Source organism: Narcine bancroftii, chromosome 5 (assembly GCF_036971445.1).
Source record: "Narcine bancroftii isolate sNarBan1 chromosome 5, sNarBan1.hap1, whole genome shotgun sequence".
NCBI classification, from domain to species: Eukaryota; Metazoa; Chordata; class Chondrichthyes; order Torpediniformes; family Narcinidae; genus Narcine; species Narcine bancroftii.
Window position 1 is genome coordinate 66,149,854 of NC_091473.1, and position 24,266 is coordinate 66,174,119.

The following is a 24,266-nucleotide window of genomic DNA, read 5'->3' on the forward strand; positions in this document are numbered from 1 at the left end:
TCAGTGGGAGTGGAGGTAACAGTGTCAGTGGGAGTGGAGGTGACAGGGTCAGTGGGAGTGGAGGTGACAGAGGGTCAGTGGGAGTGGAGGTGACAGGGTCAGTGGGAGTGGAGGTCACAGGGTCAGTGGGAGTGGAGGTGACAGGGTCAGTGGGAGTGGAGGTGACAGAGGGTCAATGGGAGTGGAGGTGACAGGGTCAGTGGGAGTGGAGGTGACAGGGTCAGTGGGAGTGGAGGTGACAGGGTCAGTGGGAGTGGAGGTAACAGTGTCAGTGGGAGTGGAGGTGACAGGGTCAGTGGGAGTGGAGGTGACAGGGTCAGAGGGAATGGAGGTGACAGGGTCAGTGGGAGTAGAGGTGACAGGGTCAGTGGGAGTGGAGGTGACAGGGTCAGAAGGAGTGGAGGTGGCAGGGTCAGTAGGAGTAGAGGTGACAGAGGGTCAGTGGGAGTAGAGGTGACAGGGTCAGTGGGAGTAGAGGTGACAGGGTCAGTGGGAGTGGAGGTGACAGGGTCAGAAGGAGTGGAGGTGACAGGGTCAGTGGGAGTAGAGGTGACAGAGGGTCAGTGGGAGTAGAGGTGACAGGGTCAGTGGGAGTAGAGGTGACAGGGTCAGTGGGAGTGGAGGTGACAGGGTCAGTGGGAGTGGAGGTGACAGGGTCAGTGGGAGTGGAGGTGACAGGGTCAGTGGGAGTGGAGGTGACAGGGTCAGTGGGAGTAGAGGTGACAGGGTCAGTGGGAGTAGAGGTGACAGGGTCAGTGGGAGTGGAGGTGACAGGGTCAGTGGGAGTGAAGGTGACAGAAGGGTCAGTGGGAGTGGAGGTGACAGGGGGTCAGTGGAAGTGGAGGTGACAGGGTCAGTGGGAGTGGAGGTGACAGAGGGTCAGTGGGAGTGGAGGTGACAGGGTCAGTGGGAGTGGAGGTGACAGAGGGTCAGTGGGAGTGGAGGTGACAGGGTCAGTGGGAGTAGAGGTGACAGGGTCAGTGGGAGTGGAGGTGACAGGGTCAGTGGGAGTGAAGGTGACAGAAGGGTCAGTGGGAGTGGAGGTGACAGGGGGTCAGTGGGAGTGGAGGTGACAGGGTTAGTGGGAGTGGAGGTGACAGGGTCAGTGGGAGTGAAGGTGACAGAAGGGTCTGTGGGAGTGGATGTGACAGGGGGTCAGTGGAAGTGGAGGTGACAGGGTCAGTGGGAGTGGAGGTGACAGAGGGTCAGTGGGAGTGGAGGTGACAGAGGGTCAGTGGGAGTGGAGGTGACAGGGTCAGTGGGAGTGGAGGTGACAGGGTCAGTGGGAGTGGAGGTGACAGAAGGGTCAGTGGGAGTGGAGGGGTCAGTGGAAGTGGAGGTGACAGGGTCAGTGGGAGTGGAGGTGACAGGGTCAGTGGGAGTGGAGGTGACAGAGGGTCAGTGGGAGTGGAGGTGACAGAAGGGTCAGTGGGAGTGGAGGTGACAGGGTCAGTGGGAGTGGAGGTGACAGAGGGTCAGTGGGAGTGGAGGTGACAGGGTCAGTGGGAGTAGAGGTGACAGGGTCAGTGGGAGTGGAGGTGACAGGGTCAGTGGGAGTGAAGGTGACAGAAGGGTCAGTGGGAGTGGAGGTGACAGGGGGTCAGTGGAAGTGGAGGTGACAGGGTCAGTGGGAGTGGAGGTGACAGAGGGTCAGTGGGAGTGGAGGTGACAGGGTCAGTGGGAGTGGAGGTGACAGGGTCAGTGGGAGTGGAGGTGACAGAAGGGTCAGTGGGAGTGGAGGTGACAGCGGGTCAGTGGAAGTGGAGGTGACAGGGTCAGTGGGAGTGGAGGTGACAGAGGGTCACTGGGAGTGGAGGTGACAGAAGGGTCAGTGGGAGTGGAGGTGACAGGGTCAGTGGGAGTGGAGGTGACAGGGTCAGTGGGAGTGGAGGTGACAGGGTCAGTGGGAGTGGAGGTGACAGGGTCAGTGGGAGTGGAGGTGACAGAGGGTCAGTGGGAGTGGAGGTGACAGAAGGGTCAGTGGGAGTGGAGGAGACAGGGTCAGTGGGAGTGAAGGTGACAGAGGGTCAGTGGGAGTGGAGTTGACAGAGGGTCAGTGGGAGTGGAGGTGACAGAAGGGTCAGTGGGAGTGGAGGAGACAGGGTCAGTGGGAGTGAAGGTGACAGAGGGTCAGTGGGAGTGGAGGTGACAGGGTCAGTGGGAGTGGAGGTGACAGGGTCAGTGGGAGTGGAGGTGACAGGGTCAGTGGGAGTGGAGGTGACAGGGTCAGTGGGAGTGGAGGTGACAGAGGGTCAGTGGGAGTGGAGGTGACAGGGTCAGTGGGAGTGGAGGTGACAGGGTCAGTGGGAGTGGAGGTGACAGGGTCAGTGGGAGTGGAGGTGACAGGGTCAGTGGGAGTGGAGGTGACAGGGTCAGTGGGAGTGGAGGTGACAGGGTCAGTGGGAGTGGAGGTGACAGGGTCAGTGGGAGTGGAGGTTACAGAGGGTCAGTGGGAGTGGAGGAGACAGGGTTAGCATTAAAAGTGGTGTGTGTGTCAGTGCCAATGTCAGTGCTGCCTGCATCAGGGCACGTTTCATTTTGGACAATGACATGGGTAATAACCATCTCACTGTCTGGGGGACCTCCATCACTCACCGGCCCCCAGTCAGATGCAGTCCAGTGACGGTCACACGGTGGACCCACGCACTCCTTCTTGTTGCTTGGCTTGGTGAATCCGTTGCACAAGCGAAGCTCCACCGAACAGCGCACTTCCCGTCTCACGAGCCCTCTGCTCCCACACCGGGCTGAACACTGAGGGAAGACATACAGTTACTAGCTCCACTCGGAACCAGTGACACCTCCCACATTCATGAAGCCAGGAGCCCAGGTCTCCTCAGCTTGTGAAACAGGAAATGACAGGGAGCACGTGGGCTCACACTTCCCCACCTCCAGGCCCTGAAGGACATCCATAAATCCCAGGGGAGGAGTTTCCAGATCTGCCACTCCATCACTATTTGGCCTCAAGGGCTGCCTCTCTTGTACGAAGTGCCAGTTCTGCTGCATCCCAGTCAGGGGAGCATGAGTGGCCAGATGGTGGCTAGACGATTTGGATTGTGGAAAATTGAAACCCAAGCAGGAAACCAGCTGACTTCAACTCCCATCTGCTACTTTTTTTGCTCACTATTCCTGCACAGACCAATGCCATAAGAGGGCACAAGATTCCATATTTCCCTGACCACATACGACCTTAATCAGGCCTCAAAGTAGCTGTCTGTCAGAAGTTTGTACGATTTCTGTGACCTGCTTGGATTTTCCCTGGGTGCTCCAGTTTCCACCTGCCCTCCACAAACAGTTAATTGGGTGGCCAGAAGGGCCTTCTACTGTGCTGTATTGTTTAAACATTTTTTAAAAATGTAAAAAGCAGATCACAACAATAATTGAGGCCAAAATTCTCAAGAGGTCTGACCTACAAAACAGCTACACACAACTGGATTGTCAACAGTGCCAATGTCAGGATGAATTTACTCCATTGTTCATCCAGAGATCAGGCTCCAGACTCACAGTGAGATCTGAAATTGAGTTTTTAAATAAAAATCGAGTGTTGGTGAGTGATGAATACCTAAATTACCAATGTCCCTCAGGGATGGAAGTCTGCCATCCTCATGGTGACCCCAGATACACGCCAACTCCAAGGTGACCTCCTGGCAATTCCAGCTATATGGGAGGGTGGTTCATCCCTAACAGGGATGGACTACAAGCACTGGAAACAACATTTCACGCCTACAATCCTTCAGCAGAACAGGGAAAGAGAGATGCACTTTAGTGTTCAGAGGGAGGGTAGGTGAGAAAAGCGTTTGGAGAACAAAGAGAAAGTCTGTGATTGGATAATGTGCTGTCCCCAAAAGTCAAAAGGCCTTAGAGGTGACAGCATATTAAGTTTCTTGGTGTGAAATAAGGACATGTACAGATACTCGGGATGAGTGCAATACAAAAATGTGCTGGAGAAACTCAGCAGGTCCCGCTGCATCCATTGTAGTAAAGGAATGCAAGCTTCTTGGTGTTTGTCGGGCATTGTTCATGGGATGGGCATGAATCCTGGCCAACAATGGTTTTCCAAGCAGGATGAGAAAAAATAAGCCAGCATGATTAAAAAAAATAACCCAAAAATTGAAAATGCTGTGTAATTAAAAACTTGCTTCACCAAGAATAAATATTTTAAAGAAATCTGACAGATTCTAACATTTTTTCCCTTGTTCATTGACCATTTTTTTAAAAAGTTGTCAATATTGGATCTATTTGATGCACAAAATGGTTCACAAAGATTCTCAATGCATTGGATGAATAACATGCTCAAGAGCAGAAAAAAATATTACTTGATCCTTTATGCAATGAGCAGCAAGTTCTTTGGCATTTGCCAAAGAGACCAAGCCCCATGAATCAACAGAGAGCTCCAGAAAGGATGCATCAGTATAATACCACAACTGAGAGAATACACATCACAAAAGACTGAACAAGAGGCAGCTCACACGGAGAAAAAAAAAGTGCCATTTTGTGAGCTCAGGCAAGGTTCTTAATTATTGTACAGCCTAAGCAATAGGAATGGGAGCCAGAGTTGTAGAAGGCTCCTCTTGCAGGATGTGGGAAATCTGGGATAGCACAAGTGTCGCTGATGACTACACCTTCGAGAAGTGCACCCATCTGCAGATTCACATAGATCAGGTTAGGGAACTGGAGCTGGATGAACTCCGGATCATCCAGGAGGCAGAGAGAGTGATAGACAAGAGTTGTAGGAAGGCAGTCACACGTTGGAAGCAGGTAGCTAGGCACTGTCAGGAGGGGGAAAGAGAATATGCAGCAGTGCAGGGTACCTCGATGGCCGTTCACGTCAATAACAAGTACACCGTTTCACTATTGGGGGGAGAGGGAACCTACTGGGGAAAAGCCACTCTGGCAGAGTCTCCCTCTTTCATACAGAAGGGAAGGGATTGAACCTCTCAGATGGAGAAGAGCAATATTGAATTGGGGATTCATTGGAGGAGAACAGACAGGAGATTCTGTGGAAGGGATTGAAATTCTCATATTGTATGTTGTCTCAAAGGTGCCAGGGTCTGAGATGTCTCTGATTGGGTACATAGAATACTTGAATGGGAGCGTGAGCAGCCAAATGTTGCGATACACATTGGTACCAATGACATAGACAGGAAAAGTGATGAGATCCTGAAAGGTGTATACGGTAAGTTAGGAAGGAAGGAAGCTAAAGAGCAGGACCTCATGGGTGGTTCTCTCTGGACTGCTGTCTGTCTCACACAACAGTGAGGGCAACAATGTGAAGTTCTGGCAGATGAATGAGTGGCTGAGAAATTGGTGTAGGGAGTATGGGTTTAAGTTTGTGGATCATTGGAATATCCTCTGGGAAAGATATGACCTGTACAAAAAGGACAGGGTGCACCTGATCTGGAAAGAGACCAATATCCTTTCAGACAGGTTTAATGGAGCTGTTGGGGACGTTTTAAGCTAGCTAGGCAGGGGGATGGGAACCGGAGTGTTAGATTAGATGGAACAGTTTGTGAAATCCTGGATGCTATGTAAAGTGAAACTGTAAGGAAGGTTAGGCAGTGAATGGAACATTGATGCAGTAAATTGGATGGGTTAAAATATGTGCACTTTAATGAAAAAAGGATAAAGAATAAGGGTGATGAACTTGGATCAGTACATGGAATGACGATGTTGTGGCGATTACAGAGACTTGGATGATGCAAGAACAGGATTGGCTGATGCAATTTCTAGGTTTAGATGTTTCAAAAGAGATAGGAAGGGAGGTGGGGGGGGCACAATGATATTGATTATCAGAGATAGTATTATAGCTGCAGAAAAGGAGGGCATTGTGGAGGGATTGTCTACTCAGTCCTTGTGGGTGGAAGTAAAAATAACAAGGTTGTTGTAAAGGGAAACTTCATCATCCCTTTTCAGATGGGGCAATATTTGTCAGGTCTGTCCAGGAAGAATTTCTGACACAATATGTGGACATGAAAAAGAATTTAGAAGAGCCAGAAGGGGGCATGAGAAAGCTTGGCAGTAGGGTTGAGAAAAACTCTTAAGGCATTTTACATGTATATTAAGAACAGAAGGATGACTGCAGTGAAGGTAGGACTGATTAAGCATTAAAATGGGAACATGTGCCTGGAGGCAGAGGAAGTAGGTGAGGTCCTAAATGTTCACCTAGCCAAGAGAAATTGGTGAATAGGAGATCAGTGTAGAACAAGCTACTGTGTTGGAGCCTGTCGATGTTAAGAAAGAGGAAGTACTGGAATTTCTTTAAAATATTTAGACAGATAAGACTCCAGGACTGGACGGAACATACCCCAGATTACAATGGGAAGAGATTGTTGGAGGAGGAGGAATTGGAGAATGGAAAATGTAGTCCCCTTATTTTAAAAAATAAGAGGGAAAATCCTGGGAATTATAGACCAGTGAGTGGGGAAACTGTTGGAGAGAATTCTTAGGGACAGGATTTACAAGCATTTCGAGCAGTGGTTCTCAACCTTTTTCTTTCCACTCATATACCACTTTAAGTAATCCCTATGCCACAGGTGTTCTGTGATTAGTAAGGGATCACCATCAACCTGCAGCCTGTGTGGGTCCTTCACCCGCTGAGCCCCTCGCTGGTCCACTGCCATGGTCACTGTCCAGTAAGATCGTCTCCTATGCTTCTCCTTCTCAACCAGGAAGATGGGGGTGAAAGGGGGTGGGGTGGTGTTCTCCCCATTCCTGGTGTCCTGAGCTTGTCTGCTGCTCTCCTGGAGCCTGCAACCCCTCGAGGCCACGGCCAGCGGAGGCACCACCATATTTGGCATAGACCCTACGATTGCAGGATTTTAAATAAAAACACCATTGACTCCTTTAACAGACTGTTTAAAGCCTGTATGGAGTCAAAGAACGAGAGGTGACTTAACAAGAGATGTACAAGATTATGAAGGGCTTAGATAGGGTATACAGTCAGCACCTTTTTCCTGGGGTGACAATAGCAAATATCAAAGGACATCTGTTGAAGGTGAGTGGTGGAAAGATGAGGAGCGATGTCAAAGGTAAGTATTTTACTCAGAGAGTGGCAAGTGGCTGAAATGAATCGCCAGTGATTGTGATGGAAGCTGGTACAATGGAGATATTCAAAAGACTCTTGGACAGGCACATGGTTGGAAGAAAAATGGAAGGTTATGGGTGTGAGGAAAGGAAGGATTAGATTATCGTGGAGTAGGTAGGCACAACATTGTGGGTTGAAAAGCTTGTAATGTGCTGTAATGTTCTATGAACTACTGGGGGTCTTAGATGAAATAATTCATCCAAGGATGTAACCAGATGGAAGGGCGAGAAAGATAGTGTAGCTGCCACAAAACCCTGCAGCAAGGTCACAAGAGTAATTTTTATATAAAAATGGCAAGAATGCGAAACACTCCAAATGTTAAAGTGATGGTATAGATACATTTAATTGAAAAAAAATCAATATGAAGGAACAAGGAGGCAAATGTGACAGCATTGGAGAGACAATAATAGGAGGAGTGTTGCGTGAACCACAAAACACTAGTACATACAAAAGGCTTGACATGTGATGTTACAAAACTGTATTACCTCTGACCACTCTGACACCTCCCACTGGGGTCCACACCCCTTGTTTTTGCAGAGTTTGCGCTCCACGGGCCTGGTCAGCTCGGCACCTTCACACAGCTCGTCATACACCGAGCTGTCAAAACCAGGGGCAATCATCTTCCAGCACCGCACGGTCCTGAACTGATGGCCTTCCCCGCATGTCCGAGAACACTCACTCCATCTGCTGGTCTCCCATCTGCAGAACATTCAGAACAAAGACATCCAGAGTAAATGTGACATTGGAGGAAGGTCAGAAGCTGCTGCCCTTCATCTTCTTGTCCGTAAGCTTTTGTTTAGTGCAAGTCCCCAACACACTGAATTTGTCTTGTCCTCAACCTGCAGCAGCTGCATTCACCACCCTACTCTTGATGACCATATCCAACCTTCAGTTAAAAATTAGATACAACCACCTTTTTGGCCTCCCAGAGTATGGGCACGATTGGAATGAGAAAGAATACCCTCAACCAAGCAACATGGTTGCTTTATCGACCTCCTATAATCCTGTACAAGATTGTGGGGACAGACATTTTTTTTTCTGAGCTCCAAAGCTCACACTGTGACCACACACTGTTAGAAAACTGCACAGTAGGCCAATCGTGCAATCCCTGAGCACAGTGGATCCATGCTCAGCAAATGGATTCATAATCCAAAGGGTGTGAGCTCGAATCCCACGATGAATTGTGATTGAAACATCTGCATTTTGTTCCAAAATTTAAAACCAGCTTTTGTGGAAAGGATACAATGTGTTGGAGTGGAATTGGTATAAAATTGGGTGCCGGTCGCTTGGTGTGGGCTCGATGGACCCGTTTCTGTGCTGTATTTCTGCGTGACTCTATGACCAGACACCTGTCAAATTTTCCGAAAGCTTGGTGATCCAAGTGCTCCACTGATGTGGGTGATTCTCAGTCACCATCAGGAGTGGCTCAGAGTCTGCTTGGCCTTCACCTTCAGGATGATATATCTTCAGCAAATATATAGCAGCAGAGAAAAAAAAAATGACATTTACATTGCTCCTGAGAAATCACAGAACCAAAGTGCACTGCAGTGCAGAAGCAGGCCCTTTGGCCCATCTAATCTGTGCTAAACTGTTATTCTGCCTTGTCCCATTGACCTGTTCTCCAGACCATACACTTCGCATCCATGTACCTATCCAAATTTTTTTTAAATGTCAAAATCGAGCTCACATTCACCACCTCAGCTGGCAGCTTGCACCACACCCTCACCATTCTCTGCCTGAAAGTTTCCCTTCTTGTTCCCTTTAAACATTTCGCCTTTCACTCTTAACCCATATCCTCTAGTTCTCACGTCACGCAACTTCAATGTAAAAAGCCTGCTTGCATTCACTTCATAATTTTGCATACTCTTATCAAATATCCCCAGGGAATAAAGACCTATCCTGTTTATTAACCATTCCCTGTAACTCAGTTGCTCAAGTCCCAGTGACAGCCTTGTAAATTTTCTTTGCACTCTTTCATTATTGATATCCTTCCTGTAGTTTAAGTGACCAAAATTGCACACAATACTCCAAAAATAGCTTCACCATAACATCCCAACTCCTGTACTGAATACTTTATGAAAGTCAACAAACCAAAAGCTCTCTTTATATCCTTGTTTACCTATAAGACCACTTTCAGAATTATGTATCTGTATTCCCATATCCCTGTCCTACCATACTCCTCAGTACCCTCCCATTCACTTTTATGTCCTACCTTGATTAGTCCTCCCACGGTGCAATTGTCCACATCTGCCAATTTGCAGCCCATTTTTCCAGCTGGTCCAGATTACTTACCTGGGTGGGCACTCCCTTCCTAAACAAAACTCATGTGTTGGCTCAGGCCTGATGACAGCATCGCAGTGAGACTCGTCCACCTCCACACCATCGTACCTGACACACATAGCATAAGAAGTGGTAATGCCTGGAAGGGGAGGAGAGGGTTACACTTCACCAGACATTGCTCCATCATATTAAACCATTTACATTCAGATCCTTGCTTCTGATGTCAGCCAGTGGTGACTCTTGTGGGTCCAAGCCCTGCTCTTTGCACCAAAATCTGACTGATTTTGTCAGTACAGCACTGATGGAGTGCTGTACTGTCCAAAGTGCCTCTTTTATTTCAGATATGGTGTAAAATATAGGTGTTGTCTGTCTTCTGAGATGGGCAGAGAAAAACCTGTAATCACATCTCTCCTAGTGTGGTGACCAGAACTGTACATGGTACCCAAACTCACTTCCACTGTACTGTTTGAGCCTCCCTGCTCTTATGTTCTCTTTCATCAATAAAAGGATGTAATTTGATCCATCATTAACCCATTCTGTGACCTTTTAATGATCTGTGAACTTGCTTCCTCATCTTCCTCTGTTCCTCCACAGCTCTCAATACTTCTTTTGTATTTTCTTGCTTGCTGCATCCTCCCAATGTTTTTCCTCAAATTCCTCTGGATTAAAATGTTCTTGCCCCTCTTCCACCCAATTAATTAAGTCATCAATTACATCACTGACAATATTTGAATTCTTTGCAAATTTCTTTACCATGCCTCCAAGACTTAAATCTAAAGTATTAATATTTATGATAACCAAAGGCTGAATATCACTGGCTGCAATCTTCCAGTCACTTAAATAGCTTCAGTTCTTATCTGCCACTCTCTCTTGCATCTCATGGATTTTAAATGTTTTTGACTGGTCAACTGTGTGTGACTTTATCTGAAGCTTGCATAAAATCCATGTCAGCTCTCTCATCAGCTTTTATTCCCTCATCAAAGAATTCAATCATGTTAGTCGGACATGACCTTTGCTCAAAATATCTTTATTAATTTCCTGAAATTAAACTGATTCTTTCCAATCTAATTATGTAATTCCTTCAAATGAATTGTAATAACTTGCCCACCATGAACGCTGCACTAACTAGCCTGTAATTATTTGATTTATCTCAAGCTCCCTTTTATAACAGCAGCTGCTCCAATCCTCTGAAAACTCTCCTATAGTTACAGCTGTGGCCAGAGACTACTTAAATATACCTCAGATTCAACATCGCTAAAACATTACATCATTATCCAATTATCAATTGAAGGAGCTTGCTCCTTGTGTATTAGTTACCATTTATTTTTATACGGCAACACTTCAGAAGTACTTCACTGCCTTGTGATCATTGAGAGATTCCAAATGGCTCAACAAAAAAAACAATTACCATATAATATGACGTACAAATCGAGTCATAAAACCCCAAAAAATCTCTCAAAAAAATGGGGGTTGACTTATACGCCAGATATACTTTCGAGCCCTTAAATTCAGCTCAAAATCTAATCTGCATTGATCTGGTGTATAAGTTGACCTTTGAAAAACCAGTTCGACATACAAGTCGACCCTTGAAAAACCCGACTGTGACACATTTTCATTGAGATTTTTATTGAAAACAACAAAACATTTAGAACCCTTCAAAATCACTCTTGCTCTCATCGTCTGAAGCAAAGATGGCAGCAAGCACATCCATACTCTCACTGTTTAAATAGTCATCATATGGATCCCAGTCTGCATCTGATGAGGCAGTTTCAGCTTCGTTATCAGTATCCCACAATAAATCATCTTCTGTGCCATCAATTGCACAAGAGATACTGCATTTTTAAAACAATTTTATCACCGTCTTTAACTTTGTCCCATGCCTTGAGCAGGAAGTTACACAGCACATCAACTGATGCAGCATGCATTGCCCCATCCTTTATAAATGACTTTTCTGCACATGATATCCATGTATTCCATTCCTCGTGCACATGGTCTTTGAATGGCTTGTTCAAGTAGACATCAAGAGATTGCAATAGAGACGTCAAACCACCTGGGATAACCACCAAGCTCCTTGTGTATTAGTTACCATTTATTTTTATAAATATGTAGTGCTAATCTACTTTTAGTCTTCTCACTTAAGTGGCTTTAAAACATATCCCAGACCAGCAAACTCCATTCTTTGCCTAAACCCCTGAGTGCCAGTTTCACTCGTTACCTATCCATAGTTTTACACCATTTTCATGAAAATGTACAAAAATACCTGCAGGGAATTTCATTTTTTGTTTAATTTTGTGTTTGAAGATTACCATAGATCTTTATTTTCTCCTGTCAGCCATGCACGATAACAACACAGTAAACCTGGTCTTTTCGTGGCCTGTACTTCAGGTGAGTGCAGTTTTACATTCCACTGTTCTATTGCCTATCATGTTGAAATTCATGGGGGTTTTGTCCAGGTTTCCAATATTTGCCAATGCAAACTGGTGTTTCTGCCCATTTAATATAATAAATGGGTGAAAACTTACAACTTCATGATCAAGATCTTTCGGTAGTTCCTGTGCAATTTTTGTTTTCTGGCATAATACCAGATTTTTCCTGTTCATGAAACGATTGCACCAGCCTACAGTTGCCTCAACATCATCACTGAGGTCTGGGTGTGACTTGGTCAACTGAAGTGCAAATGTTTTTATTTTATTTCGGGTGACTATGTCGCAATCTTGCCTCTGCTCACGTATCCATTCTGCAACATAATTTTCCAACTCTGGCCACCGAGTCATTCCTTTACTCAAGGAACATTGCCTTTTTGACATGCTTCTTAAAGTCTCTTCTTTCTTCTTTCAATCCCTTACCAACTTCTCAGGCAAATCATCGCAGTTGCTGGTTTTCTTGGCCATTTCTGTCACTTTCAACTTAGAGCTTGCTTCATGTTTTCATTGCATGTTGCACTGTGTCAATGGACCCTCCGTGATAGCAATCACCGCCAGCCAACACCTAGCAGATCAATCCATGCGATCTATGGGGGTTGACATATATGCTGGTCAAAGGCCCATCTCAGGCATCACGAGCTTTGCGGGTCAACTTATACGTCAATCAACAGGGCACCGCAGGCAGCAAGAAAATGGGGGTCAACTTGCATGCCGGATAGATCATAAACCCTTAAAATAAGGCTAAAAAAGGGGGTGGGGGGGAGATTTGATATATGCCGGTCGACTTATTCGCCAAAATATACGGTATTTCTTTCATTGCAGCCCTGGCAAATTGGCCATCTAAAATTAGAAGAGCAAAAACAATTTGCAAAATTGTAACATCACATTCTTTTTGCACTAACTGCAACTATGAATATTTATCCATCTTTTATTCTCTCGTGTGGAAGTTTAATCAATATTTATGGTTATTAGTGTATTTCCGTGACTGTGTAGTTGCAGCAACCAAGATTTTAATTGCATCTGTGTATTACAAAGAACTTTGATCATCATCTTCAGTTAATGTAGAGTGCGCAAATGTAGAGTGTGCAAATGGACGGAGTGCAAATGGACGGAGTGCAAATGGCTGAGTGCTCCCTTTCTGCATCCACCTCACAGCCTTCTGTGTTTTTGAGATTCAAATGTATTTGAATAGTGGTTCGCAACCTTTTTCTTTCCACTCACATACCACTTTAAGTATTCCTTATGCCATAGGTGCTCTGTGATTAGTAAGGGATTGTTTAAGGAGGGATGTGGGTGGAAAGAAAAAGTTTGAAAGCCACTCTTTTTAATCGGACCTAAATAACTCGTTATGTGCACGGTTTCATAACTCCAAAGGAAATGGGCCAATGACAATTTTTCTCAAGCAAAATATTTCAGTAACAATTGATTCTCAACCTTCCCTTCCCACTCACATACCACCTTAAGCAACCTCTTACTAATCACAGTGCACCAATGGCAATAGGGATTACTTAAAGTGGTTTGTGAGTGGAAAGAAAAAAGATAAGAACCATTGTATTAGTGGAAGGGACATCAAGCATCCAGGCAGACAGCATTCAGTAACCTCAGCAGTATAGGGAGCCAAAGGCTAAGGTTCCTCCACAAAACAAAAAAGTTCTTTATTTTCAAAGGTTCTGTCAATTAAAGAGCAAGTGCCACTCAAGAGCTCTCAATGAAACCTTCTGTGACTCAGTTATGATTATGGGACTGAGTGGATGGTAATTAGCTTGTTTGAATATATCCCGCTTTTTGTGGACAAGATATAACTGGGAAAATGACCACATTGTCAGGTGGACAACTCACCTTGTAAAGCTTGGCTACAACCCATGCTTGTCATGGAGCACAAGGATGTGGTCTGGCCCCATGGCCTTGGTTGAACGAGTCCTCTCAGATAACACATGGAGTGAAGGGGAATGGTTGAAGACTGGCTTCTGCAATGGTGGGGATTTCAGGAAGAAGCCAAGGTGGACCATTCACTCAGCGTCTCTGGCTGAATGTGGCAGCAATATCTCTCAACATGCTGGGCCCTGCCATTGGCGAGGATGAGGGTGCTGTTGGAGCTTCATCTTGTTCACCCACAAAGAAAATCTGGAGGAACTACGTGTGTCAGCTTCATCCTTGGAGAGAAATCGTCAGTCTATGTGGGGATAAATGGTCAGTCCTGACCTGAAACGTTGACTGACCATTTCTCCCCACGGATGCTACCTGACCCGCTGTGTCCCTCCAGCTGCTCATAGTTTGCTTAGTATGTGTGTTGTGAGAGTGTTGCAAGCATTGTGTGTGTTGTGCGTGTGTGTGGTGCGCGTGTGCTGTGCGCGAGTGAGTGTGTGTGGTGAGTGAGTGAGTGTGTGTGGTGAGTGAGTGAGTGTGTGTGGTGAGTGAGTGAGTGTGTGTGGTGAGTGAGTGAGTGTGTGTGGTGAGTGAGTGAGTGTGTGTGGTGAGTGAGTGAGTGTGTGTGGTGAGTGAGTGTGTGTGGTGAGTGAGTGTGTGTGGTGAGTGAGTGTGTGTGGTGAGTGAGTGTGTTTTGTGAGCGTGTTTTACTGCTCACAGGCTGCGACCAAGTCAGAGGAATGACTGAGACAATGAGGGGGTGAAGGTGTCTTGGTTGTGCATTGTTGATAATGCTGCTACACGAAACATGTCCAGTATGAGCTCATGGAGAGACCAAACTAAAGCCAACAGTCAAAGGTGGATGACTGACAGCAGAAATGGCCAGATCTGACAGAAATGGACTTGCTTGAATTTGGAAGTTTTGACTCTCAATCCTGAAGGATGCAATGTACTCCAAGTAGTAGATGAAATGTTGTTTCCCCGAGATTGTGATGGGCTACTGCAACTGTGCAGGAGGCCTCAGAGTGAGGGAAGGGCAGGAGTGAGATGGTGAATTCCAATGGCCTTTCCCATCAGTACAGCCTCAGATGCTACACAGGTCCCACAGCACTGCTATTAGCAACATATTCTGAAGGATTCCCCATCTGATCTGATTCTACCACAGATTTTCCCTTTATTCTCACCATCCCCCACACCATCTACTCGCCAACTTTAAATAACTTCTATCTTTCTTTTGTAGTTCTGACAATGGGTCTTGGACCCAGTACATTGACTCGATTTCTGTTCACCCAGATCCTGACTCCCCTGCTGAGTGTCTCTCCAACACTCCCTGATTTTATTTCAGACTTCCAGCATTTGTAGTTTTCTTAACTGGATTCCCTCCGGATGACTGGATGTGGCAGGACTGAAGACCTTTGACCTATCTGTTGGTTGTGGGATAACTTTGCCCTAATTTTTGCAGGATAACAACAGAATAAATGATTCCCATCATTGTAACTCCCAACCCCACCCTCCAGATGGGTGAACTATTAAAGGCCCTGCACTTGTACAAGTGAAGGGCTGTTGGGTTTCCAAAGGCACCTGTGGTACATGTGGAACTGCAGGGTGCGTACGCCGATACCTTCCATCTGTACATGTCAGCCAGACTGATGTCGTGGTCAATCTCTCCATCTTCAAACTCATTGCTGCAAGGAAACAAGAAGGGGTGGGATTTAATTATATAGCACAGAGAAAAATACCCAGGCAAACTCCAATCATTTACAAAGATTGGGCAGAGGAGACAGAGTGTTCTGTGGTGGGGGGATCAGGGAGGAGTCAGAGTGTTTATTGGTGAACGAGGAGGGAGAGATATCTGGAGGGAATGAGACTGGAAGGACCAGTAAGAGATAGACAGACAGAGATGGTCAGGAAACATGAGACAGAGATGGTCAGGAAACATGAGACAGACAGAGGATGGGGGAGTGGGGGTGGGAGAGTGAGACTGTGAGGAAGAGGGATCGATGAGGATATGAGTGGAGGATGAGTGATTAGTGCAGGAGTGAGACAAGAAAGAATAGTGATCAGTACAGGAGTGAGAAAAGGAAGTTGAGTGATCGGTGAAGTGAGACAGCCAGGGAGAGGGATCAGTATGGGAGTGAAAGAGGGAAGTGATCAGAGTGAGAGTGAGACAAGGAAGGAGAGTGATCAATACAGGAAGGAGAGTGATCAGTGATGGGGTGAGATAGGGAAGGAGAGGGATCAGTAGGGGAGTGAGATGGGAGGAGAGTGATCAGTGGGGGAGTGACACAGGGAAGGAGAGGGATCAGTACAGGAGGGAGACAGAGGAGAGGGATTGGTATGGCAGTGAGACGGGAGAGTGATCAGTGGGAGAGTGAGATGGGAGGTAGACAAATGACTGCTGTAAATGTGAGTGGGTGAAAGAATAACCATTAGATAAGACACAAGGAGGAGTTTCACCATGAGATAAATTTATTCTTCAAAGAGGTGGTGATAAACTTCATGAGCTGCCAGCAACAAAGTCAAACTGCACAGAAGGATGAAGGGCACTTCTATTTTTCCTTTGTACATATCAGCCTGTGAAATATGTGGGGATCAAAGAAACCACATGAAAAAACAGATTCTTTTAAAGACTGTAATGACAAGTTGACCTTGCTGGCTTTGTTTAAGTTATTTTACTTCAGATTTAGACTGATAAATGACCTGAAAGATATTTAATATTCTACTTAAAAGTAGAATAAGGGAGCTTTTTATCTGAGTTTTCAAATTGTGAACAAATTCAATGTTAGTTTTGAAAAAAGAAACTTAATACATAACAGATTTTAGAGTGAGACTAGACTAAATTCATTCTTTTGAATTAGAGACCAACAACAACAAACTGGTCAAAACTATTATTGTATACAACTTTAAAAAAAACAGAAGGAGGTGTTCATAAAGGAATTTAGCCCAACAAAATATACCAGCATATTCCAAAAAGCAACAAAACAGCTGCTGTTGAAGGAGATAGCGGATGACATGAAAGTGAAGGACAGTATTTTGATGTAGAGAGTTTGGATCAAGAGCTCAGAGTTGTGTGAAGACGAGGACAAAAATCCACTGAAAGAAACACAGAAGAATTTTGCAAGGGATATCACAGTTCACACAGTAAACCAGAAATGTGATCTTTTTCCAAATGAGGCATCACATAAAAAGTCGAGTTCGGACAACCTCTCTCAGAAACTGCCATTGACGTTTTCCCCCATTTCAAAGGCTTATGTGTTGACAAAATGGTAGCTGCTATCTGTTTACAGGGCAGTCAGACAGTGAACATTCTTGTTCAACAGAAACTCATACATCATGACCTTCTGATCCAATTTCTATTGGTTAGTCTGGAACACAAGCCACACGTTAATGCCATCATCACATGCCCAAGAAGCTGGCACAAAGGGGAATTTGGACAGAGAGATCCATTCCAAATTTTGTAATTGGTAGGACATCGAAAGGACATGAGCCAAAATATCTTAAAACAGGAAAACAAATTTTTTTTGCACGATTTAAAAACAAAAACAGGTGCAAATAATGTTAGAACACAGAACAGTACAGTTCAGAAACAAACCCTTTGGCTCATCTAGTCAGTGTTGTGATAGAATATTTGTAGATGTATTTGGGAGATAAATTGGTAAAATTTGAGTAGATGACATATATACACCCACTTTAAAACAGATCTTATTTGAAATACAGAAGAATTCATATTCAGTGATTTTACAGAAACTATGGAGAATGCTACGCACAGTTCACAAGTAGGTGCTAATTGAAATGATGTCATGAAATGAATAGACCATTGTCTTGGACTAGAGTCAGGATGGCTGTGTTGAACATTTTTACGACACTTCTGACCTTTCTGCAAAGTGCTCACTCAAAGCTCACTCCTAGGTTTTGTTTACCTAAAAACAACAGCTTGACCAAGAAGACTAACTCCTATTGTTTGTTGGAGAAGGTCAGATGTTTTGCAAGTGAGAGAGTCACATGGGCTTTCTGGCAGTTGGAGAGAGAGAGAGAGAGAGAGAGAGAGCTGAAACAAACAGAAGCTGGTTGGAACTGAAACAAACTCCAGAATGGCAGATGGTTGGAAGTGCAATCTGTCTAATGTTTCTCTTGAAATAAAAGAAACAGAAAAGAACTCTGTGATAGCCTGAAAGAAAGAGGTTATCATCTGGAGAACCCTGATGGGGCAAGTTTCATCAGCAAGACACTGAGGTGACTAATGGTGGTACCTCAGTTGTGGAAGTCCTGGAACAACAAATCTCTCTCTGCAAACCCTACGAGAACCTTCCTGAGCGGTAAACATTTACCTTTCAAGCACCAAAGCCTGGTGAACTTTATACATGTTAAATTCTGTGCACAGTATAAGAATTACCTGCAACCAGAGAACTTGGAAGAATGAGAAGTGAGATTGAACTGTGAAGCAAGGAACTTTTCTTAATTTTATACACACTTTACATACACGTGTACTTAGAATTATAAGGGAGTTAAGTTGGGTTTAGTTAAGTTAATAGAGATAAGTTAAAGTTTGATTCTGTTTTCATGTTTAAAGATAATTAAAAACAACTTTTGTTTAAGTAACTACTTGTCTTGGTGATTTTCTATTGCTGCTGGGTTTTGGGGTCCTTTGGGGCTCATAACAGTGCCAAACTGTTATTCTGCCTAGTCTCATTCACCTGCACCTAGACCATACCCTCTACACCCCTCCCATCCATGTAACTATCCAATTTATTCTTAAATGTCAAAATAGAGCTCACATTCACCTCTTCAGCTGGCAGCTTGTTCCGCACTCTCACGATTCTCTGTGGGAACAAGTTCCCCCTGATGTTCCTTTTAAACATTTCATATTTCACCCTTAACCAATGTCATCTCACCCAACCTCAATAGAAAATCCTGTTGGCATTTACAGCATCTGTATCCCTCATAATTTTCACAAGATCACAAGATGTGGGAGGAGAAGTAGGGCCCACTGGCCCATTGAGTCTGCTCTGCCATTCTAATCATCAGCTGATCCATCCACCTACTCCCTGGCTTTCTCCCTGTAACCCTTGATGCCCTGACTAAACAAATACCTGTCAATCTCTTCCTTAAATACACCCAACAACCTCGCTTCCACAGTCACCTGTGACAAGCTCCACAGATTCATGATCCTCTGACTAAAGGAAATTTTCCCCATCTGTTTCAAATTGACACTCTTTTATCCCTAAAGTTATGCCTCCTTATCCAAGAATCCCCCTACCATGGGAAACAACCTTGCCACATCTACTCTGTCTAGGCATTTGAAATGGCGGTCTGAGGTCCCATTCCACCCCCCCCCCCCCCACCTCCAATCCTCTGTACTCCATCGAGTACAGTCCAAAAGCTGATAATATCGTTCCTCATAGAGTAATATTCCTGGTATCATTCTGGTAAATCTTCTCTAAAATCTCTCCGACGCCATTACGTCTTTTCTCAAATAAGGCACCCAAAACTGTACACAGTACTCCAAGTGAGGTCTCACCAGTGCCCTGTGAAGTCTCAACATTACATTCCTTCTCTTATATGCTATTGCTCTAGAAATGCATGCCAACATTGTACTCGCCTTCTTCATCACTGACTCAACTTTTAGGTATCCTGCACCAGGAGTCCCAAGACCCTTTGCACCTTGGAATTTTGGATTTTCTCTCCATCTAAATAATAGACTGCCCATCTAGTTCTTCTACCAAAGTGCATAACCAAAGAGTTCCCAATATTGTAATTCATTTGGCACCTCGTTGTCCATTGTCCTAATCTATCCAAGTTTCTCTGCAACCTTTTGGTATCCTCAGTAACATCTCCCCTGCCACCTATTTTGGTGTAATCTGCAAATTTAGCTACAAACTCATCCATTCCATAATCCAAACTATTTACATACAACGTAAAAAAGAAGTGGCCCCAACATCGACCCCTGCGGAACACCACTGGTGACAGGTAGCCAACTGGAATAGGAACTCTTTATTCGTGGTCTTTGTTTTCTGCTGATTAGCTCTGCCCATGCTAATACCCTTCCTGTAATTCCATAGGCTCTCGTCTTGTTTTGCAGTGTTATTATGCGTGGACCCTTGTATACCTCGATCAAATCTCCCCTCATTCTTCTAAGATCCAGGGTATAAAGTCCTACCCGGTTCCTTATAACTTAGTTTCTCAACTTCAGGTAACATTCTCATAAATCTTCTCTGCATTCTTTCAATCTTATTGATGTAAGGAAGGCATGGAGTAGTGTATTAGATTAATTGGTCTCATTTAGAGGTACATATGATTCAGTTAAAAGTGTTGTAATCTAATACAATAGAAAAATCTAATCAAGGCCTTTGATAAACCTAAATTGTTAATATAAGGTAAAAACATACTCTATTAGACATCACCGTGGAGAAAGTGAATAACATTCCAGGGAATTTGGAACAACAATTCCCTGACTTTTGCACTGTGCAGTGCAACACTAAATCAGAAGTGCTAGGCAGCAGGTATCAGTGCATCAGGTACATTTATTCATTTGAATTTGTCTCTGATTATTGAGAGATTCAGATACATTTGAAAAGGTTCTTGTCATCACAAGGTATTGAGAGGCAGACAGGATGGTCTTGGGATTGGACATTAGGATCTACCTTCTGAGGACTCACAAATTGCTCCATCATATGTTGGCCACAGAGGGGATAGTTTTCAGCTCCAAAGGCCACTTGGTGCAGGTGGGAAGGGACAGACAGGAGCTTGGCTCCATGAGGCAAGAAATATAACTCGCCAAAGTTGACAGAAGAATGAATGAATGAATAAATAAATAAATAAATAAATAAGACCATTGGCAACTGACTAAATACCTGAATGGTTTCTACCTCACGATCTTGAAGAAAATGATATGGACTTTGATTCTCATTTGCCACAGTAGATTCAATTTACAAACTGGTACTTTAGAACGGGAAATTATTTCAGCGAAGTAAGGAAATAAACTAGATCTTACTGAGCTTGTTATTTAATACCAGCTGTAATCTAAACGTTTAAAATCTGTCGTAGAGAAGTAATTGGAACCTATAATGAAAAACAGCATATTTGAGCAATTGTGAGAAATTTGTGTTGAATGGCATGGTTGGCGTAAAGGTTAGTGCAACGCCTTTACAGCTCCAGTGATTAGGACCAGACCTGGGTTCGAATTCTGCGCTGTCCGGAAGGAATTTGTACATTCTCCCCACTTCTGCGTGGATTTTATCCTGGGGCTCCGGTTTCTTCTCACTGTTTAAAATGTATCAGAGGTGTAGATTAATGGGGTATAAATTTGGCGGCATGGACTCATGGGCCAAAATGGCCTGTTACCGTGCAGAATGTCTAAATTTTAAAAAATAAATCTAAAATTACACTGGACAACAAAGATTTTGCATCCTGAAGATTTTTGTGTGTATTTTATGGATTTTGGGCTGGTGATCATGAAAATCACCTTCAAATTTTCCTATCACATACCAATTTTAGATATAACCTTTTTTATGATTTCCTATTATATTTTAAGTTGACAAAATCATGAATTGCAACATGTCATGAAAATTCATTTTCTGCATTTGCACTTGAACTTTTTCCCTGATGATCTTGGCGCAGTCAGTGTTAAACAAGGAGAAAGGTTTCACCAGGAGGTTGTGACCATGGAAAAGAGGTACCAGGGCAACCGGCAATGCTGGCCAACTATTGTTGGACACTGACATGAGAATATTACGTACCAAACCAGTAGCAATAGAAATTCACCAAGACAATACTGTGTGTGTGTGTGTGTGTGTGTGTGTGTGTGTGTGTGTGTGTGTGTGTGTGTGTCTCTCTCTCTGTGTGTGTATATGTGTGTGTGTGTGTGTGTGTGTGTGTCTCTGTGTGTGTGGGGGGGGGAGGGTGGGGGGGCAGGTCCTATTACATTACAGTTTAGGTACAATTGTAAAAAGAATCAATTTTTAAAGTTCAGTCAGTTTTGTGTTGAAACTCAGATTCTTTGAATTGTTGCTCAAAAGTAATTATGGAGTAGATGTGTAGCATCTGACTTCCCAAAGCACAAAATTCTTGAAGAGTTGTTTTCAGAGAATTGTTTCTTCATGTGAATGATTTACCTCTCTTGCATGGAGATTTCAGTACTTGTGATCTCTGCACGATGATTTCAACATACCAAGTCAAGGGTTGAATGATGTAACCATTTAAAAATGGTTATATTTCAAATACCAGATTCATTTTCCTTTCTTAATCAAAAGTGACCATGTCAATGGACACAACGTGACTGTCCTCTCTCTTTTATAGAGGCAGTCAGAAATGGCTGTTTTCTTCAAAACCACTTCTTTCTCTGTTCTTCCTTTTCATCAGGAGAACACAAACAGCCTTCCTTATCTAAAGAATTGTGTGACTTACAGGATGGTCTAACACCTTCTTCTGGTCTCAAAATGTCTCTGTTGCAGTAATATGTTCTCTGAAAATTTATTATCACATGACATGACCTTATTGCTACTTCTTTTCAGTTACTTTACATCTATATGCTAAAAGCATACAGCTTCATCTCTGACTACTGAGACTCAAAAATCAAGTGGCTGTTTTGTTTGAATTTTCAATTCTAAAAACATGAGTAATCAAACAAATGGTCTGCTGTTTGACCAGCAGTCCTTTTTGTGTACACAGTGACTTTAGTTTTGAATGAATCATTCTTTTGATTCCATGGCATGTTTATACAGCTTTTACTGAACAATTAATTTGCAGACAAATGGTCTCCGATATATGTCAGCTGCCATTTCAAAGGATTTTGTCTGTGTGTAATTGAGTTTGTCTGTCTTTCCTTGTTTCCAAACTCACAAAATAACTTTACTAAAAATATATATATATTATATACATAAAGATTAATATTAGCATAAATCCATCACAAGAGCCTTCAAATGAAAATCAGCAGCAGAACATTTTTAGGTCAGTTGATCTAATGCAATGTGTCAGCATCGTTATGCGATTAAACATGCTCAATTCGATAAAGGTTAATTTAATGTTTCTCCAACTTATTACGTGATACAGAAAATATGAAATTATCTTTGGGTTCAGCTTGAAATTGGCTACCATAATCCCTAATTTTTACTAGGAAGCAAGCTTTTTGAAAAAATTGTTGTCCAGTGTTAGCGAGAGGTAGGAGGACAACATCTAAAAGAAAATCCAGTTAATGTGTGGTGAATGGAACTGAAACTTAACCAAGCAGAATCAGGAGATGTTCACACTGTCCCACAAAGAAATGCACTGGGGTCTCAACTATTTACTTGGTCACTTCTGAACATGATCTTCCCCTTCCCCACCCCTCAAAGGCCTGCTGTGATCTCATGGAACACCTGTAACAAACAGGCGACTCATCAGTCAGGGTATGGGGAGGACTGGTGGGCTCTAACCTTTTCCCACACCACTGCAAAAAAAAATTTGTCTTTTGAGCATTTTTGTTTTCCTTATTGACAAATTTACGACCTTGTTCAACAAATTATTTGATTATTACAGCAGTGATATTTGCCTTTGTTGAGATACCACTGACAAACCTGTTCCAACCACAGGTGGAGGAATGCTGCCTTGGATAACACAACAGGGCTGTTGTAAGGAATGGTGGTACAGGAGTTGGTGCTTCTGAACCAGTCAAAAGTTTGATCTTGACCAAGGCACTATCTCCTTGATCGCTTGGGTGTCCCACATGCTCCAGCTTCCTCCTTCATGCTTTCACATGCGCTGGTCATATCTGACCACTGTAAATTACCCCTAGGTGCAGTTCCGAGACATCTAAAGTGAAGTCGATGGTCATGGTAGGGCTACAGGGAATGAACTGATTGGCTTTCTCAGCTAGGAACTGGCATGGACCCAATAGGTTAAATAGCCTTGTTATCTGGTGCAAAACATATATAGAACACAGGGCATTACACCACATTGCATTACATCATTACAATGCAGGTTCTTCAACCATGATGTCCTGACCCATGTAAACCTACTCCACAACAATCAAACCCTTCCCTACCTCACAACTGTAACCCTCTATTTTTCTTGCATCCATGAGCCTATCTCAGAATCTTTTGAATGTCCCTATTTGTATCTGCCTCCACTGCAACCCCCAGCAATTCATTCTGGGTACCTCCTACTCTCAGTATAAAACTTTCCTCTGACATCTCCCTTAAACTTAAACCAATGTCCTCTGGTATTTGCTATTGGGATCTCTTCTGGGGAAGGTATGACCTGTACAAAAAGGACCTGAACGGGAGGAGGACTATAGGTAGGCAGGTTGCCTAGAGCTGTTGGGGAGGGTTTAGATAGTTTGGCAATGGATGGGAGCCAGAATGAGAAGGCAGTGAATAGGGCAGAAGATACACATGTTGTTACACTGTGTCGCGAGATTGTGAGGAAGGACAGGCAGTCAATAGGGCAACATTACAAGTGCAAGATTATGGATTTAACTTGGGGTACTTTGGAAACAAAATGGAAAGAGTGATGAGTACACCATTGAAGGTCTTGTATTTAAATGCCTGCAGAATAAGAAACAAGGTTAATGATCTAGTAGTTCATCTGAAAGTTGACATTGTGACCAAAACTGGCTTGTGGCTGAAAGAAGTCCACAGCTA

The 24,266-nt window shown here is 43.9% G+C and overlaps 1 protein-coding gene across 1 annotated transcript in view; it reads right to left on the bottom strand.

Annotated features, from left to right (window-relative positions):
• The window catches only part of LOC138765299 (ADAMTS-like protein 2), a 184,690-nt gene that overhangs the window by 57,499 nt on the left and 102,925 nt on the right, over positions 1–24,266 (bottom strand). The window contains exons 11-14 of the mRNA XM_069942343.1: positions 15,232–15,335; positions 9,374–9,500; positions 7,567–7,780; positions 2,596–2,751 (exon numbers count right to left, since the gene is read on the bottom strand). Of these exons, the coding sequence (XP_069798444.1) occupies positions 2,596–2,751; positions 7,567–7,780; positions 9,374–9,500; positions 15,232–15,335 (601 nt within the window). The remainder of the gene's footprint in view (positions 1–2,595; positions 2,752–7,566; positions 7,781–9,373; positions 9,501–15,231; positions 15,336–24,266) is intronic.